Here is a 16825-nt window from a genome sequence, read left to right as displayed (position 1 = left end):
AACTTCCATATGCTGCACCCATGGCCCTAAAAAAAAAAAAAAAAATACTGCAGCTAAATCCCCGCCTCCTCTTCTCCCAATGAACCCCCATTTCTTCAATGAACAATCAGCTGGAGTCCACAGTTCATCTGTGACTTTAATGGCTGGGCAAGCACATGGTCTCCGTGGCTCCCCCCTGGACTGGAAGCTGGAGGGGAGATCTCTCTCTGCTTAAAGCCTGGTCCCCAGGAACCAGCAACCTAATGGGACAGCAAGTGGTTTTGAAACCATGTAGGCATGTGGACGTTTCTGGGCCAGGGATCGAACCTGTGCCACGGCAGCAACCCAAGCCACTGCAGTGACAATGTCAGATCCTTAACCCACTGGGCCATGAGGAAACTCTGAGATTAGATTTTTCACTTTATGTTTCATCAATGGAAGAGAAAAGGTTTTGCACCTAAATCTATATATATCTATCAGTGGTCTGGCTGATCTCATTCACTCAATCAACAAAATGATCCACTGTGAAAAGGATCCCCACCCTGTGACCTGCCTCCTACCCACACACCCCACCACCCCTCCACTCCGTGCCTGGACCATGGCGCGGGATTCCGGTCAGCTGCTGGGCTCACTGCCCACAAGCTGGCTTGGAAGGTGGCCTGAGTCTCTACGACGGCCCAACTAGCGAAACCAGGAATCCCATCTCACAGAGCCCAGAAGAGCTGGCCTGTGACTCTGCAAACCTTGATGTCCCTGGCTCTGGAGCAGAAAAAGGGAGTGGGACAAGCACACCTGTGGGCCCTGGGTCCACATACCACAAACATCTGTACCCCCCCCCCCAATATACACACCTGCGCGTTCACGCACGGACACACACGCACACACACATACTAAGGACTAACAGCCTACAAGGGAAAACTTGGAAGAAATGAGCAGGATCACAAAGGGGCTCTGGCTCCCCATCTGTGCGGTATGCCCGTCCATCACGCAGAGAACATCTGGTGCAGAGACGGGTCACGGGCAGCGTTAGGAGGGCCGGTCCACTCCGAACTGGAGGGTGAACTCTTCGGCCTTTCTGTTGAACAGCTCCGGGTCCTGGGTCAGCTGGTCGGCGAGCTCCACCCGAACGGGCTGCCGCAGGTCTGGTCTATTCACCAGCACGTTGAGGGCCTCCAGGACTGGGGAGAGAGGTCAGATCCCGACATCAGGACGGAAAGTAAAAATCCTGGGAAGAAGGTGGTGGTTCCCTCCCTCCCCCCACCCCCCACCCCCGCCGCCAAAATGCCACGCTCACTCTGTGGGGGGGACCCCCACCCCACCCCCGCAGGAGGGTCCATGTCACAGGATGGCTCTACAACCGCATCCAAGGCCCCTCACCATCTTCACTGATGACGCCCAAAGCCCTGCCTGGTTACATCAGCAGTTTTCTAACTCTGAGTCATAAGTGTCACAGAAGCTTCTCATCACAGGGAGAAAAATGGAGTTTCTGAGTTCTATCCCCTTTCAACAAGAACTACTCTGCTCTCCCGTTTTTGTTTTCATTTTTGGTTTTTGTTTTGTCTTTTGAGGGCCATACCTGTGGCATATGGAAGTTCCAGGCTACAGGTTGAACGGGAGCTACAGCTGCCAGCCTGCGCCACAGCCATAGCAACACAGCATCTGAGCCACGTCTGTGAGCTACACCACAGCTCATGGCAACACGGGATCCTTAACCCACTGAGCAAGGCCAGGGATCGAACCCGCAACCTCATGGATCCTAGTCGGGTTCTCTAACCACTGAGCCATGAAGGGAGCTCCCATAGCAGCACTTTTTACAATAGGTAAGATGTGGAAGCAACCTAAATGTCCATCGACAGATCAAAGGATAAAGATGTGGTGTGTGTATACACACACACACATACATACACACAACAGAATATTATTCAGCTGTAAAAAAGAACGAAATAATGTCATTTGCAGCAAAATGGCTGGACCTAGAGATTGTCATACTAAGTGAGTTAAGTCAGACAAAGACAAATATCATCATATCCCTTGTATGTGGAATCTAAAATATGATACAAATGAACTTGTTCACAAAACATGAAACAGATTCACAGACATGGAAAACAAACTTGTGGTTACTAAAGGGGAAAGGGGAAGAGAGGGATAAATCAGGAGATGGGATTAGCAGATACAAACTACTATAAAACTACCACACCACTGTAAATAAATTATATTTCAATCTTTAAAAAAGTGAATTTTTTTTTGGCCATGCCCCCGGTACAGGGAAGTTCCTAGGCCCGGGACTGAACCTGTCCCACAGCAGCAACCCGAGCCACAGCAGTGACAATGCCAGATCCTTAACCCACGGAGCAACCAGTGAATGCCACTGAGTGAATTTTTAAAAAATGACATTTGTGGGGTTCTCTTCTGGCTCAGTGGGTTAAGAATCTAGAGTTTTCACTGCAGCAGTTTTGGCTGCTGCCGTGGCTCGGGTTTAGTCCTTGGCCTAGGAACTTCCATATGCTGCAAGTGCAGCAAAAAAAAAAAAGCATGCAAAGCTCTCAGCATAGTGCCAAAAATGTTTAATTAAGTCATGTGTATTAGCATTATTAGGCCAATCCTCTCAGCTGTCATGTAGGGCACTGAACCCTGGAAATAACAGAGACTACACCAAGGTCCCTGGGTGGCCTTACTTATCCCAAGCCCTACCTGCTACAGCCCAGCTCCTTCCCTCAGCAACACTGCTCTGTGCACCTGCCCAGGTATGAGAACAGAGTCAGGAGCAGGTCAGCCAGCTCAGGATCTCAGAATGCATCCCTGCTTTCTGACAACAGGCTCAACTGAGACGTACAAATTTTTTTTTTTTGTCTTTTTACAGCCATGCCTACAACATATAGAGGTTCCCAGGCTAGGGGTCTGATCGGAGCTACAGCTGCCAGCCTACGCCACAGCCACAGCCACACCGGATCCGTAACCCACTGAGCAAGGCCAGAGATCAAACCTGAGTCCTCCTGGGTACTAGTTGGGTTTGTTAACCACTGAGCCACGATGGGAACGCCTAGACTCACAATTTTTATCTCCTCTCTTCTGGGCTATTCTAACTCAAAAGCGGTCCTCTGACCCCATCCAGCATGGGTCCCTTCCTCTGGCAGGGCCCAGCCCACCTTGGCAGGTCTTGGTGCAGGGCTTCCAGTTCTCGTTGCTGATGATGGGCAGACACACCTGGCCTTCGGTGTCCACGTTGGGGTGGTAGATCCTGGTTGTAAACGTCACCGTCGGGGGCTTGAGTGGGTACTCCTCCGGGAAGCTGATGCGAAGGTTGAAGGCCCTGAGGTTGTAGGGCGGTTCTTCCTGGGCAAGAGAAGGGCCACTCTGAAAAGCTCATTTTCCTCCTAGGTCCTTGGTCTGGGTTCCCCCTCTCCCTGCCCCCCACCCTAGGGTCCCAGGCATCCTCTGCTCCACTCCTGGGAAGACCCATAAACAGGGACACCCATGGCACCTGTATTCATCTGGCAACTGAGCTGTGGATTCGTGAAAGAGTGGAGTCCCAAAAGGACACGGGGCCTGGCAGTCCCAGGAGCTAGACCCAGGCTTTTGCGATGCAACCAACAACCAGCTGCCTCTCATCCCTAAGCCTCAGTTTCCTCTTTTGAAAAATAGGTCAAGTTTGGTTAGATGAGCTCAGCTTCTTTTTATTATATTGATAATTATACTAATTTTTATTATATATCATTTATATATATATATCACTTATAAATTTATATCTACACTTTTCCAGATATATTGAAATATAACTGCCAGATATCACTAAGTTTAAGGTGTACGGGAGTTCCCGCTGTGGCTCAGTGGAAATGAAGCTGACTAGTATCCATGAGGATGCAGGTGTGATCCAGTGGGTTAAAGGATCCAGCATTGCTGTGAGCTGTGGTGTAGGTCTCAGACTCGGCACAGATCCTGTGTTGCTGTGACTGTGGTGTTAAGTTGGCAGCAGTAGCTCCAATTCGACCCCTAGCCTGGGAACATCCATATGCCTCAGGTGTGGCCCTAAAAAGCCAAAATAACAATAATAACAATAATAATAAGGTGTACAGCATGATGGTTTGATTTAAATACATTGTGCTTCTTAGGGCCACACTCACAGCATATGGAGGTTCCCAGGCTAGGGGTCAAATTGGAGCTACAGCTGCTGGCCTATGCCACAGCCACAGAAATGCAAGATCCAGGCTGCGTCTGCAACCTACAACACAGCTCATGGCAACACCGGATCCCAGACTCACTGAGCAAGGCCAGGGATCGAACCTGCATCCTCATGGATACTAGTCAGATTTGTTTCCGCTGCACACAATGAGAACTAAATATACTGTGAAATGATGACCACAGTAGGTTCAGCTGACATCCACCTTCTCATATAGATAATAATAAAAAAAAAAGAAAGAAAAAGAAAAAAGAAAAAATTTTTTCTCCTTGTGATGAGAGCACTTAGGATTTATTCTCAACAATTTTCCTGCACATCACACTGTGGTTTTAGCTGTAGTCATGTTATACAATACATCCCAAGTCATTATCTACAACTGCAAGTTTGTACCTTTTGTCTGCCTTCATCCAATTTTCCCTTCCCCCACCTTCCACCTCTGGCAACCACAGGTCTGATCTCTTTTCCTATGAGTTTTGTTTTTAGATTTCTCATATAAGTAAGATCACACAATATTTATCTTTCTCTGTCTGACTTATTTCACTTAGCATAATGCCTTTAAGTCCATTCATGTTGCTGCAAACAGTCAACTCAGCTTTAACATCTGAGAATTATGGAAGAGAAGGATGGACATTTTTCTTTTTTTAATGCCTGCACCCGTGGCATATGGAAGTTCCTGGGCCAGGGGTCCAATCAGAGCTGCAGCTGCTGGCCTACACCACAGCCAGAGCAATGCCAGATCCAAGCCCTATGTGTAGCTCGTGGCAAAGCTGGATACTTAACCCACTGAGGAAGGCCAGGGATCGAACCTGCATCCCCAAGGGTACTAGTCAAGCTCTTAACCCACTGAGCCACAATGGGAACGCGGACAGACACTTTCTCTTAGGGAGCTCTTAGCAAGTACAGGAGAATGTCATTGCTGGGTGCTTGGAAAAGGAGAAAATAAGGAAATCAAAAGAAGTCAGGGGCTTGGGAAAGAAATTCTGCAGCCACCGTGGAAAACGATATGGCGGTTCCTCAAAAAAATTAAACAGAATTACCATATGATCAAGCACTTCTACTTCATAGTATCTATTCATAAAAACTCAAAGCAGAGACTCGAACAGGTATTTGTACACCCAGGTTCATAGCTGGGTGGGTCACGGCAGCATAAGACTGAAACAACCCAAACATCCATCAACAGATGAATATATTAATCGCATGTGGCATATCCATGCAATGGAGTATTATTCCACCTTAAAAAGGTAGGACAGGAATTCCCGTCGTGGCGCAGTGGTTACCAAATCCAACTAGGAACCATGAGGTTTCGGGTTCAATCCCTGACCTTGCCCAGTGGGTTAAGGATCCAGCATTGCCGTGAGCTGGTGTGTAAGTCACAGACGCAGCTTGGATCTGGCATTGCTGTGGAGTAGGCTGGCACCTATAGCTCCAATTCAGCCCCTTGCCTGGGAATTTCCATATGCCATGGGTGCAGCCCTAAAAAAAAAAAAAAAAAAAAAAAAAAGCAAGACATTCTGATAAATGCTGCAGCACAAATAAATTCTGAAGACCTTATGCTACGTGAAGAAAGCTAGACAAAAAAAAAAAAAAAAAAGAACAGGAGTTCATGTCATGGCTCAGTAATTAACAAATCTGATTAGGAACCGTGAGGTTGCAGGTTTGATCCCTGGCCTTACTCAGTGGGTTAAGGATCCGGCATTGCCGTGAGCTGTGGTGTAAGTCGCAGACACGGCTCGGATCCCGCATTGCTGTGGCTCTGGTGTAGGCCGGCAGCTACAGCTCTGATTTGACCCCTAGCCTGGGAACCTCCATATGCCACGCCGGTGCGGCCCTAGAAAAGACAGAAAAACAAACAAACAAACAAAAAAACAAATATTGTATGATTCCATTTATTTAAGGTACCTAGAATAGTCAAATTCATTGACATAAAACAGAAAATTAGGAGTTCCCGTGGTGGCGCAGTGGTTAACGAATCCGACTAGGAACCATGAGGTTGCCGGTTCGGTCCCTGCCCTTGCTCAGTGGGTTAAGGATCCGGCGTTGCCGTGAGCTGTGGTGTAGCTTGCAGACGCGGCTCGGATCCTGCGTTGCTGTGGCTCTGGTGTAGGCCGGTGGCTACAGCTCCGATTCAACCCTTAGCCTGGGAACCTCCATATGCCGCGGGAGCGGCCCAAGAAATAACAACAACAACAACAACAAAGACAAAAAAGACAAAAAAAAACAAACAATCAAAAAAACAGAACATTAGTTACCTAGTGCTGGAGGGAGGGAGGAATGGGGAGTTAGTGTTTAATGGACTCAGGGTTCTGGTTCTGGAGATGGATGGTGCTGATGGTTGCACAACAATGTGCATGTACTTAGTGTCACTGAACCAAAAACATAAAAATAGTTTAGGTGGTAATACTGTTATGTCTATTTTACTGAGGTTAAAAAAAAAAAAAAAAAAGAGGGAGCTCCCATTGTGGCTCAGCGGAAATGAATCCAACTAGTATCCATGAAGATGCAGGTTTGATCCCTGGCTTCCCTCAGTGAGTTAAGGATCTGGCGTTGCTGTGAGCTATAGTGTAGGTTGCAGACACGGCTCAGACCCCGAGTTGCTGTGGCTGTGGTGCAGACCGGCAGCTGTAGCTCCGATTTGACCCCTAGCCTGGGAACTTCCACATGCTGTGGGTACAGCCCTAAAAAGAAAAAATAAATAAATAAAATAAATACCATTTCTGTATATAAAAAAAAAAAGAAAGAAAGAAATCAGAGCTGGTGTGACCAAGGATTGCCAGGGGCCAGCAGAAGACACACTAGACTTCTAGCAACCTGAAGATTTTCCTGGGCACCTACTCTGTGCCACCCTGTGCCAAGGACTGGACACACATTAGCCCATGCTGCACAGTGTAGGGGTTATATGGCCTTTGGAGCCACCCTGCTTGAGTGTGAATCTTGGCTCTGCCACTTTCTTTTTCTCTCTCTCTCTTTTTTTTTTTTGTCTTTTTTGCCATTTCTAGGGCCGCTTCTGCGGCATATGGAGGTTCCCAGGCCAGGGGTCGAATCGGAGCTGTAGCCACCGGCCTACGCCAGAGCCACAGCAACTCGGGATCCGAGTCGCGTCTGCAACCTACACCACAGCTCACGGCAACGGCGGATCGTTAACCCACTGAGCAAGGGCAGGGACTGAACCCGCAACCTCATGGTTCCTAGTCAGATTCGTCAACCACTGCACCACCACGGGAACTCCTCTGCCACTTTCTAGCTGTGTGACCTTAGGCAAGTAACTTAACCTCCCTGGGTTTTTCCATAAGGAAAGAATAACAGACTTTTTCCTAGGGCTTCTGTGGGCATTAAATGAGTTAATTTACGTGAAGGGCTTAGAATAGGGTCTGGCACATGGCAAGCACTATGCATGTGTCAGCTATCAGGATAAGTACTATGAAAACTCCTAAGTAGAAATTTCCCTGGTGGTAGAATGGGTTAAGGATCCAGCACTGTCACTGCTGTGGTGCAGATTTGATTCCTGGCCCAGGAACTTCTGCATGCCACAAGTATGGCAGAAAGAAAGAAAAAAGAGAGAGAGGAAGAAAGAAAGGAAGGAAGGAAAGAAAGAAAAAGAAAGAAAGAAAACCCAGGAGTATTAGCATTATAAGCGAGCTAGTGCCTGTGGGGCTTCTAGGCACTCAAGTCTTTCTGTGTCCTGCATTTCTTGTTTTTAGGGAATAAATTCAGCCTCCGTGACCTTCCCTGAGTTCCAAAGGGCAACTGCTAATCAGGGAAGGGAGGAGATGCAGAGACCAGGGAGGAGCCATCAAGAGACAAAAGTGCAGCCTTGGGTCAGGGTCCTGGTTCCTCCTTAATGAATAAACATTAACAATGTATATGAGCCTTTCTGAAGATCTAAAACCCCCAACAAATGGAAGAACTACTTGATGAAGATGTCTTCATTCTGGGAAGGAGGAGGACCACCAGAACCAGGCCTGGGGACCCCTAAATAGCAGCTTTGAAAGACAATGCAAGCTTGCCTCTACCCTGATCTTCTTCCGCAGCCCTGTTTTCCATTCCCCAAACTATAAAGCAACCTCCTGGGAGTTCCCATCGTGGTGCAGAGGAAATGAACCTGACTAGGAACCATGAGGTGGCGAGTTCGATCCCTGGCCTCACTCAGTGGATTAAGGATCTGGCATTGCTGTGGCTGTGGTGTAGGCCCGCAGCTGTAGCTCTGACTAGACCCCTAGCCTGGGGACCTCCGTTTGCACGAGTGTGGCCCTAAAAAGCAACAAAACAAACAAACAAAAAAACCCACCTCCTAATCCCTTACAGAGGGGGCACAGTCTTTAAGGCATTGGCCTGCTGTGGCCCCCTTTGCCTGGTAAAGCAGTAAAGCTATTTTTTCCTCCTTCCCAGAACTCTGTCTCCGAATTTCTACTCCGCAACAGCAGACAGAGGCCGAGTTTCGGCAACAGCATCTCCATTTTCAGATGCAGAAACTCAAGTCCAATGTACATGTAAGCCACGTGCTGGAGGCCCCAGTAACCGCACTGGGATGGGAACTCAGCACTGGCGACTCGACCTCTCCACAAATGAGCACCACTCTCCATGTCCAGGCTGGGGGTAGGGGGGTAACCCCAGGACAGAGCACAGGGGCCTTCGGGCTGATTCCAAAAGCTCCAAATCCTTTAAGAACTTTCGTTATAGAGAAGAAAGGACAAAGACAGTCAGAATGACATATACATTTTTTTTTTTTTGGCTTTTTGCTATTTCTTGGGCCGCTCCCGCGGCATATGGAGGCTCCCAGGCTAGGGGTCGAATCGGAGCTGTGGCCCCTCTGTGGCCTACGCCAGAGCCACAGCAACGCGAGATCCGAGCCGCGTCTGCAACCTACACCACAGCTCACGGCAACGCCGGGTCGTTAACCCACTGAGCAAGGGCAGGGACCGAACCCGCAACCTCATGGTTCCTAGTCGGATTCGTTAACCACTGCGCCACGACGGGAACTCCAGAATGACATACACATTTAAGTTCAGAGTCCAGGTTTTAAGAGAGTTCCTCTTTCTTAGCGGAAGGCAAAGAAGAAGCCTAAGTGGTCTTGGGTGTGTCTGAGATAAGAGCAAGGACAACTGCTGGGCAGATAAAGAAAATGTTTTAGTTTTCAAGTTCTGGATAATAATAAGGCCTGGGACCTGGGAAGTAGACATAAGATCAAGGGTGAGGCCTTAGAAAAGGATGGGAGAGGAGTTCCCCAGTGGCTCAGAGGGTTAGGGATCCAGTGTTGTCCCTGCTGTGGCATGGGTTCAATCCCTGGCCTGAGAACTTCGGCATACTGTGGGTGCAGCCAAAAAGAAAAAAAGAAAGAAGAAAAATGGACAGGAGAGCGTCTGTGTGTCCTTCTGCCGGGGCTGCATGCTGGGCTGCCTGGGTCTCAACAGAGGAAGGAGATGGTGGAGCCATGGAGCTGAGACCCCTGGGCATGCATGCCAGCTCCATCTCGTGCAGCGGAACAGTTCTGGGACTCAGTTTCCTCATCTGTAACATGAGGATGTTGGACCAGACAGAGGGCTTCACACCACACCTTAGGATCAGCTAAGAAAGTCCTACTTCCTCCCAAGTTCCAGGTTAAATAAAGAATTCTGCTCTTCTTCCAGCCTAGGGCAGGTGGACTGTTTCAACCCAGCACCCCACAGGACAGGGGTTCCAGTGTCGGCCTGACTCAAGCTCTTGTCCATTGTTCTGGACCACAGTTGAAGGAGAAGATGGCCCAGCCTAGGCCACTGCCTTGTCGGTAAGAAGTCCAAATCCTAAATAATCAAGTGACTTGTTCCCATTACATTCCAAAGAGCTAATACAAAGCTTAATTGTTTCCATTTTTATTTCTGAGTATCCAAAGGCAGATAGATGAATTTCTCCAAGAAAATATCTGTGGTCATTAATAATTAATGATAAAATAGACATCCTGCACTTTGATAGATCCTTTAGGATAATATGTACATATTTTTCGTCTTGTTAGGGCCATACCCACAGCATGTAGAAGTTCCCAGGCTAGGGGGTGAATTAGAGCTACAGCTGCTGGCCTATACCATAGCCACAGCAACGCGGGATCTGAGCTTCGTCTGTGACCTACGCCACAGCTCACAGCAACAATGGATCCTCAACCCACTGAGCGAGGCCAGGGATCAAACCTGCGTTCTCATGAATACTAACTGGATTCTTTATTGATGAGCTACGACGGAACTCCTAGAATAGTATTTCCAAAGCCAGATTCTATCAAGATGATCTCTACTGTAGAGAAAAATCAGGATAGTAGAGATGAATTACGTATTGGCATACATAAAAATGATTTTCTGAAATATGATTTTTACTTTTTATTTATTTAGTTTTTTATTTTGGCTGTGCTCAAGGCATGAGGAAGTTCTCAGGCCAGGGATCGAACCTCAGCCACAGCAGTGACAACAATGGATCCTTAACCCACTAAGCCACCAGGAAACTCCTAAAATACAAATTTTTTTTTTTTTTTTTGACAGCACCCGCAGCATGTGGAAGTTTCTGGGCCAGGGACAGAACACTCACCACAACAACCCCAAGCAGTGACAATGCTGGATCCTTAACCCACTGAACCACAAGAGAGCTTCTTGAGATACAATTTTTAAAAGGAAACCAAATACAATTTAAGTCTGAGGAATAAATTCTACCAACCGTGGGAGAAAGGACATTTATCTCTACCCCCTGACAAAGGTCTAAGAGGGCTTTCTTTCTTTCTTTCTTTCTTTCTTTTTTTGTCTTTTTGCCATTTCTTGGGCCGCTCCGGAGGCATTGGAGGTTCCCAGGCTAGGGGTCGAATCGGAGCCTACGCCAGAGCCACAGCAGTGCAGGATCCAAGCCGCGTCTGCAACCTACACCACGGCTCACGGCAGCGCTGGATCCTTTAACCCACTGAGCAAGGCCAGGGACTGAACCCGCAACCTCATGGTTCCTAGTCGGATTTGCTAACCACTGAGCCACGACGGAACTCCTAAGAGGGCTCTCTTTCCTTTCTTCCTTTGGATGCCCTTTGTCTGCTGAAGCGTCCATCATGGGCTTGGTAGCTACTGAATTGGGGAAGGGAGTCTCCTACTAAGTACAAAAGCCTTTTAGCCTCTTCATCGGTCGGCCCTGACCTCAGAAGCTATCAGTCCAGAGAGAGACCCCCCCTACCAACGATCCCAGCCGGTGGAAAAGAGGATTCTAACGAAGAGACAGTTCTTGCCCCAACCCTCCCTGGCCTATTTGGCCCCAGCCAGAGGCCACAGTCCCCTGGATACTCACAGGCAGGAGGAGCGCGTGCCACACCAACACGTTGGCATCATCGCTGAACAGCTTCCCGAGGTACCTGGGAAGCTCCTTCTGAAGATCCTCCAGCTCCTGCAAGGAGGACAGCACGTGGGCAGTTGGCCTAGTCTCCCCTGCTTCGCACCCCACACCCCACCCCAAGCTGCCCCAAGTCCCAAACAGGACACCCCAGGGGACAGAAGCTGACAAGGTCAGAGCCCCCATTGACTGAGCTTGATATGTGTTGGGCACAGTGCTTGATGCTTTCAATGAACCACTTGATTTTTAGCCTCACCAGCTCTTTGGCTACCAGAAGGGAGGGCAGATGCATATCACTGCTTCCAGAAAAGACAACTCAAGAGTAAACTCTCTTAGCAGCCGTCTCTTCGGAAACCAAGCTCCTTAACGTCTGTCGTCTTATCCTCCTCCTGGAGAGTCACAAGGTCCTCCCTCCCTTTCATGGCACCCACTGAGCATCCAACATGATAATGTGCCTTTATGGTGCTCTGGGCAGAGCGGGCAGCAAAGACACCACCCTGTCCCAGTCAAATTCCTCCAGACCAGGCCTGGGGAGGGACAATGACTCCGGCAGAGCAGAGCAGGGGAGAATTTTACACCTGGGCAGAAAAGCAAAGAGACAAGCATTGACTTCCCTTCCCAGATACGCTGCCCGGTCACCCAGACATCACTGAGTTCTCCCAACAGCCCCCTCAACAGCATCCTCTGTCGACATCTGCCTAAGTCAGGCCCCAGCCCCTGAGAACTTCATCACAGTAACGGAAGAAACACGAATGAGATTATGTGAATGACGTGGGGATAGATAATGGCGAAGGAGAGGAGAGAGGAGCAGGAGAGCACTGCGAGTGGGGCCATGTGGCATGAATAGGAGTTCCCTGTGCAGAGAAGGGCCGAGGCAGAGGGCCCAGTTAGAGCAGACGTACACAGCCTGTCCCATGCAGCCGTCACAGTTATTACAGGAAAAGGGTCACAGTAAAGTACATTGGGGAACACCAGGCTAAACAGATTTCTTTCCTGCAGGACTTCCCAAAGCCTTTATAGCATGCTACTGTGTATTGTGATTCTCTGAGATGTGAATGCAAGCATGCAGTACTTCTCAAATGTATTAGACCAAGGTACCCCAGTCTCCATCCTGGGGTCCATCCCATGGGACAACAGACCTTTTTTTTTTTTTTGTCTTTTGTCTTTTTTGTTGTCGTCGTTGTTGCTATTTCTTGGGCCGCTCCCGAGGCATATGGAGTTCCCAGGTTAGGGGTTGAATCGGAGCTGTAGCCACCGGCCTATGCCAGAGCCACAGCAACGCAGGTTCCGAGCCGCGTCTGCAACCCACACCACAGCTCACGGCAACGCCGGATCCTTAACCCACTGAGCAAGGGCAGGGACCGAGCCCGCAACCTCATGGTTCCTAGTCGGATTCGTTAACCACTGCGCCACGACGGGAACTCTCTTTTTTTTTTTTTTATGTTTTTTAGGGCTGCACCCACGGCATACGGAGGTTCCCAGGCTAAGGGTCTAATCAGAGCTGTAGCCGCCAGCCTATGCCACAGCCACAGCAATGCCAGACCTGAGCAGTGTCTGTGACCTACACCAACAGCTCACGGCAACGTTGGATCCTTAACCCACTGAGCGAGGCCAGGGATTAAACCCTCAATCTCATGGTTCCTAGTCAGATTGGTTAACCACTGAGCCACAACAGGAACTCCTCTCCAACAGACTTTTAAAAATATATTTTCTCGGAGTTCCCATCGTGGCTCAGTGGTAACACACCTGACTAGTACCCATGAGGATGCGGGTTCGATCCCTGGCCTTGCTCAGCAGGTAAAGGATCCAGCATTGCTGTGAGCTGTGGTGTAGGTCGCAGACGCAGCTGGGATCCCGCATTTCTATGGCTGTGGTGTAGGCTGGCAGCTACAGCTCCAATTCCACCCCTGGCTTGGGACTTTCCATATGCTGCTGGTGCAGCCCTAAAAGGACACAAATATTTATATTTTTCTTTATAAAAAATGTTTAAAATTGAAGTGTAGTTGCTGTATGACATAAGTTACACTGTAAGATGCACAATTTTTAAAGGTTACACCCCATTTATAGTTATAACATATTGGCTATATTCCCTGTGTTGTATAATATATCCTTGTAGTTTATTTTATACCTAAGAGTTTGTATCTCTTACTCCTCTATCCCTATGTTGCCCGCCCCCCCCCCCCTTTCCTCTCCCCTCTGCAATAGACCTCAAGAAAAAAAAAAAAAAAACAACTCAACAACAACAAATAAAAAGGTCCCATTCTTCTGGACCACCAAACAGGTGGAAAACAGTGGTTCTCAAACTAGGGGATTCCTTTACCCCCCACCCTCCACCCCAGAGGTCTGACAATGTCTAGAACCATTTTTGGCTGTCACAAACGGAGAAATGGGGACTTGCTGCTGTGGCGCAGTGGGTTAAGATTCCAGCTGCAGGAGTTCCTGTCGTAGCTCAGCAGAAACGAGTCTGACTAGCATCCATGAGGACGCAGCTTCAATCCCTGGCCTCCCTCAGTGGGTTAAGGATCCGGCATTGCCACGAGCTGTGGTGTAGCCCGCTGATGCAGCTCGGATCTGGCATGGCTGTGGCTGTGGTGTAGGCTAGGGGCTACAGCTCCGATGTGACCCTTAGCCTGGGAACCTCCATGTGCTGTGAGTGCAGCCCTAAGAAAGACCAAAAAAAAAAAATTATCCAGCCCCAAATGTGAGTACTGACAAGGCTGCAAAATTCTGACGTAAACAAAGGCAGAGAGAAAGGTCCCCCAAGCCCGTTCGTTCACAGCGGGGGAGGGGTCTTCTCACACGTGCACCATCTAAACTTTCTCTGCCCCCCCCCAACATACAAACACGCCCTTATCCCTGTTTCTTATCTTTCAGTCCATACGCCAACTCTGTTCACGCCAACAAACTGCATTTTGCACCTTCTGCTTGGAATCTATGACCCTTTCTTTATCTTCGATCCCAAACTAGAAGCATCTCTACTACAAGTCCTAGTTCCAGTATCACCTGTGACTCCTGAGCAAGAATGAACCCCCAGGTTGAACAGAGAAGCTCTGAAATGGTCAGTTTCCCAGCTTCACTAGAACTGGAAGCCCTTGGACTCGATCTGTTTTATATGAGTTCTGTTCAGACTTTCCCAAAGCCTGGGGATGTTGAAACCCAAGCTAGGACACACGCCTCTGTCCTGAGGTCTGTTAGGAAATCATCTGACTCAGAAGAATAGAAAACGAAAGTAGAAGAACCAGTGAAGGAACCTGTGGGTTGGAGCTCCACCAACCTGGGCTCCAGTCCAAGGTCCCTCGCTCTCTATGGGGTGACCCAGGAGAGCCAAGTTATTCTCTCCAAGCCTCAGCTTCCTTATCTGGACAATGGGGATATATGACTTAGCTCACAGGGATGCTGTGGGAATGAGCTGGAATAACTAATGTAAGCTGCCTGGCACTCATTTAACGGTGCCAGTGCAATAAATACTGGCTCCTCATTCTTTCCCATTTGGCTGGAAAGACCCTCTGGCCCATTTTGCTGCCAGTCTCCAGATTTCAGTTCCTCTGTGCTGAGCCTGCTCTGAATGCCCCTATCTGAGATCTTCTCAGAGGCTCAATCACCCACCTCAAGCCTGCCCCCTGCTCTGTACATAGGAGGGGCATTTCCAGGAGACTCAAAGCTTGAGGGGGTATCAGACCCACCTCACCAGAACTGCTCTAACCTTCTCAAACTGTCTCCAATCCCAGCCACAACCTGGGTTTTTCCCACCTCGTGGGGGAAACTGTCCCCTCTCCATCCTTCCAGAGGTCACTTCAAATGGCATCCCTGGTTGGAATGAAAGCTCAGTGAGGGCAGGATTTTGGTTCATCTCTGCCTCCAAAACAGGAGCCAGCACAGAGGAGGTATTCAATAACATTTGCAGAACAAATAAACACACGGTCACCTACCCCAGGACATCTGGGTTCGCCCTAGCATCTTTTCTTTCCCAGAACAGTCTGAGAACTTTGCTCCTGCCTCCTATTCAGCATCCCATACTTCTCGGGACTCTAACGTAGGTAACCAAATTATCGGGCAGGCCATGGGCTATGCCAGGACAAGAACCTTGTCCTGGTTATCTCTGTTCAAAACGCACCCGCCACCACCTCCAGCCCAGGGCCTGTCTTCAAGAAGAAGCCAACGAAGCCTCCCCGCACCTGAGACGCACGCAATTGTTATCACAAGTTTCTGGGAGAAGAAATGAAACTGAAACCAATGGGGGGGGGGGCTCATTCCCATCCCCAGCACAGCTCAGGGAGCCAGCGACACCCCCGCTCGATATGCCCTCACCTCCCCAAACTCCAGCTCTGGCCCCGCTCGAAGACCCTCTCTTCCTCTGGGGTGGGAGCAGAGATGGCAGGGATTCAGCCATCCCTGGTACCCAGACAAACAAACGCGCTCGCACTGCTAAGGGAGGGATGGAGGGAAGAGGGACTAGCAAGGCGAAGGGAGCCTTGAGAAAGGGGTCCTTCTACACGCGGTTACCTTTGCCACCCGCTTGCTCGCCGACATCTCGGGACCAGTGTGGGCTCTGTCGGACTCCAGCGAGACTGTACACCGGCCAGCGGACTCGGCGCTCCCCGCCCCGGGGGCCCCACCTCCGGGAGCCCCGCCCACACTCCTCTCCCCCCGCGGGGACTCCGGGCTGGGCGGCCCTGCTTCCCACCGCCTCGGCAGAGCCTAGGAGGCCAAGGAGGGGAGGACCCGCCCCATCCCCGGCGAGGTGGGCTCGGATCCCCGGAACTCTAGCTCTTTTGTCGGGAGACAAGGCGGGCCTGGGAGCGCGCGGCGTTCCGGTTCCCGGCATACCACTGGGGGGCGCCGTGCACCCGGCCGCGAGCGCTCCCGGGCCGGGGTCCGCCCATCCGGGTTCTAATTTCAGCTCCTCTGCCGGAGGCCACGCCGGGGTCTCCATCAGCTCCGTTAGCCCAGTTGCCGCAGCCGCCCCGAACACACACTCGCCCTAAGAAAATACAGTATGCGTGCTATGCAAACGCAGCTCCGCGACAGGTTGCTCGGGGGCCTCCACGGTCTGACCGCCGCCCTAAGCCTCTCGCGAATTCCAGGAGCCCCCCTGTGCAAACCACTTCCCCTCTCTGGGCCCAATGCTCCATCTCTAAAAATTGGTGGGAGACGGCGTGGACTATAGCCTTTTCAAGGACCCCTCCCCTGGAGGCTTGTGTTCCTTTGTGCTGCCCAGCATTCAGCGGCGGAACTGCAAAGACGTTTCTCCCAAGTGACCGCTTGGTGAAAAGCACCGCAAGGGGGCGCTGTTGGACCCATTCACTTGCTTTAGGGCTTTGGTAGGTTTAATGTTTAAGTGCCTGC

The 16825-nt window shown here is 49.9% G+C and overlaps 1 protein-coding gene across 1 annotated transcript; it reads right to left on the bottom strand.

Moving 5' to 3' along the window:
- Positions 1–116: 116 nt before the first annotated feature.
- On the bottom strand, positions 117–16582 carry UBE2L6 (ubiquitin conjugating enzyme E2 L6). The gene is made up of 4 exons (XM_047775692.1): positions 15983–16582; positions 11438–11533; positions 3126–3312; positions 117–1157 (listed from the first exon to the last, which is right to left on the bottom strand). The coding sequence occupies exons 1-4, from the start codon at positions 16007–16009 to the stop codon at positions 1006–1008; spliced, it is 462 nt and encodes a 153-aa protein (XP_047631648.1). The 5' UTR covers positions 16010–16582; the 3' UTR covers positions 117–1005.
- Between the last annotated feature and the right edge of the window lie 243 nt (positions 16583–16825).

The sequence above is a fragment of the Phacochoerus africanus genome, chromosome 4 (genome assembly GCF_016906955.1).
Source record: "Phacochoerus africanus isolate WHEZ1 chromosome 4, ROS_Pafr_v1, whole genome shotgun sequence".
Lineage (NCBI taxonomy): Eukaryota > Metazoa > Chordata > Mammalia > Artiodactyla > Suidae > Phacochoerus > Phacochoerus africanus.
This window is presented reverse-complemented; position numbering and strand designations above follow the sequence as displayed.